This window comes from Chrysochloris asiatica, unplaced genomic scaffold (assembly GCF_000296735.1).
Source record: "Chrysochloris asiatica unplaced genomic scaffold, ChrAsi1.0 scaffold00372, whole genome shotgun sequence".
In the NCBI taxonomy this organism is placed as follows: Eukaryota; Metazoa; Chordata; class Mammalia; order Afrosoricida; family Chrysochloridae; genus Chrysochloris; species Chrysochloris asiatica.
The window spans coordinates 59,619-60,190 of NW_006408890.1; the positions used below are offsets into that span (position 1 = coordinate 59,619).

Sequence of the window (572 nt, forward strand, 5' to 3'; positions counted from 1 at the left end):
TCAGTAAATGTTTTAAGTCTTTTTCACTTTCAGCAAGCAAGGTTGTATCATCTGCATATCGCAGGTTGTTAATGAGTCTTCCTCCAATCCTGATGCCATGTGTTTCTTCATAGAACCCAGCTTCTTGTATGATTTGCTCAGCATACAGGTTGAATAAGTATGGTGAAAGAATACAGCATTGTCACACACCTTTCTTAATTTTAAATCATACGACCCATAGCGACCCTGTAAAGGGTTTCCGAGGAGCAGCTGGTGAGCTTGACCCACTGACCTTGCGATTCAAACGGCTTTGCAGTCTGGCACATTAACCCACAGCACCACACCAGGACTCCATAAACATACTTCTCAGCTGTACAAACTTCATTCTCTCCTCAGGCCCCAGGGCTTCTGTTTGCCTCCAATGGGGGGACATGTGAGCACTTCCAACAGCTTCAAGTCCCTGCAATGCACCCATGCCAATTGGATGTCGGAGCTGCACCCTGAGCTGTGGGACGTGCCCCTGCACCACCTGTCCATCCCAGGTGAGCAGGCACAGGTGCACACACACATATGCATATACACACTCACACACA

General features: G+C 47.9%; 1 protein-coding gene across 1 annotated transcript in view; it reads left to right on the forward strand.

The window, feature by feature from the left end:
* The first annotated feature begins 400 nt into the window (after positions 1–400).
* PLCXD1 (phosphatidylinositol-specific phospholipase C, X domain containing 1) overlaps positions 401–572 on the forward strand; it is a 7,290-nt gene continuing 7,118 nt past the window's right edge. Inside the window, exon 1 of the mRNA XM_006876259.1 lies at positions 401–521. Within this exon, the coding sequence (XP_006876321.1) occupies positions 401–521 (121 nt within the window). The remainder of the gene's footprint in view (positions 522–572) is intronic.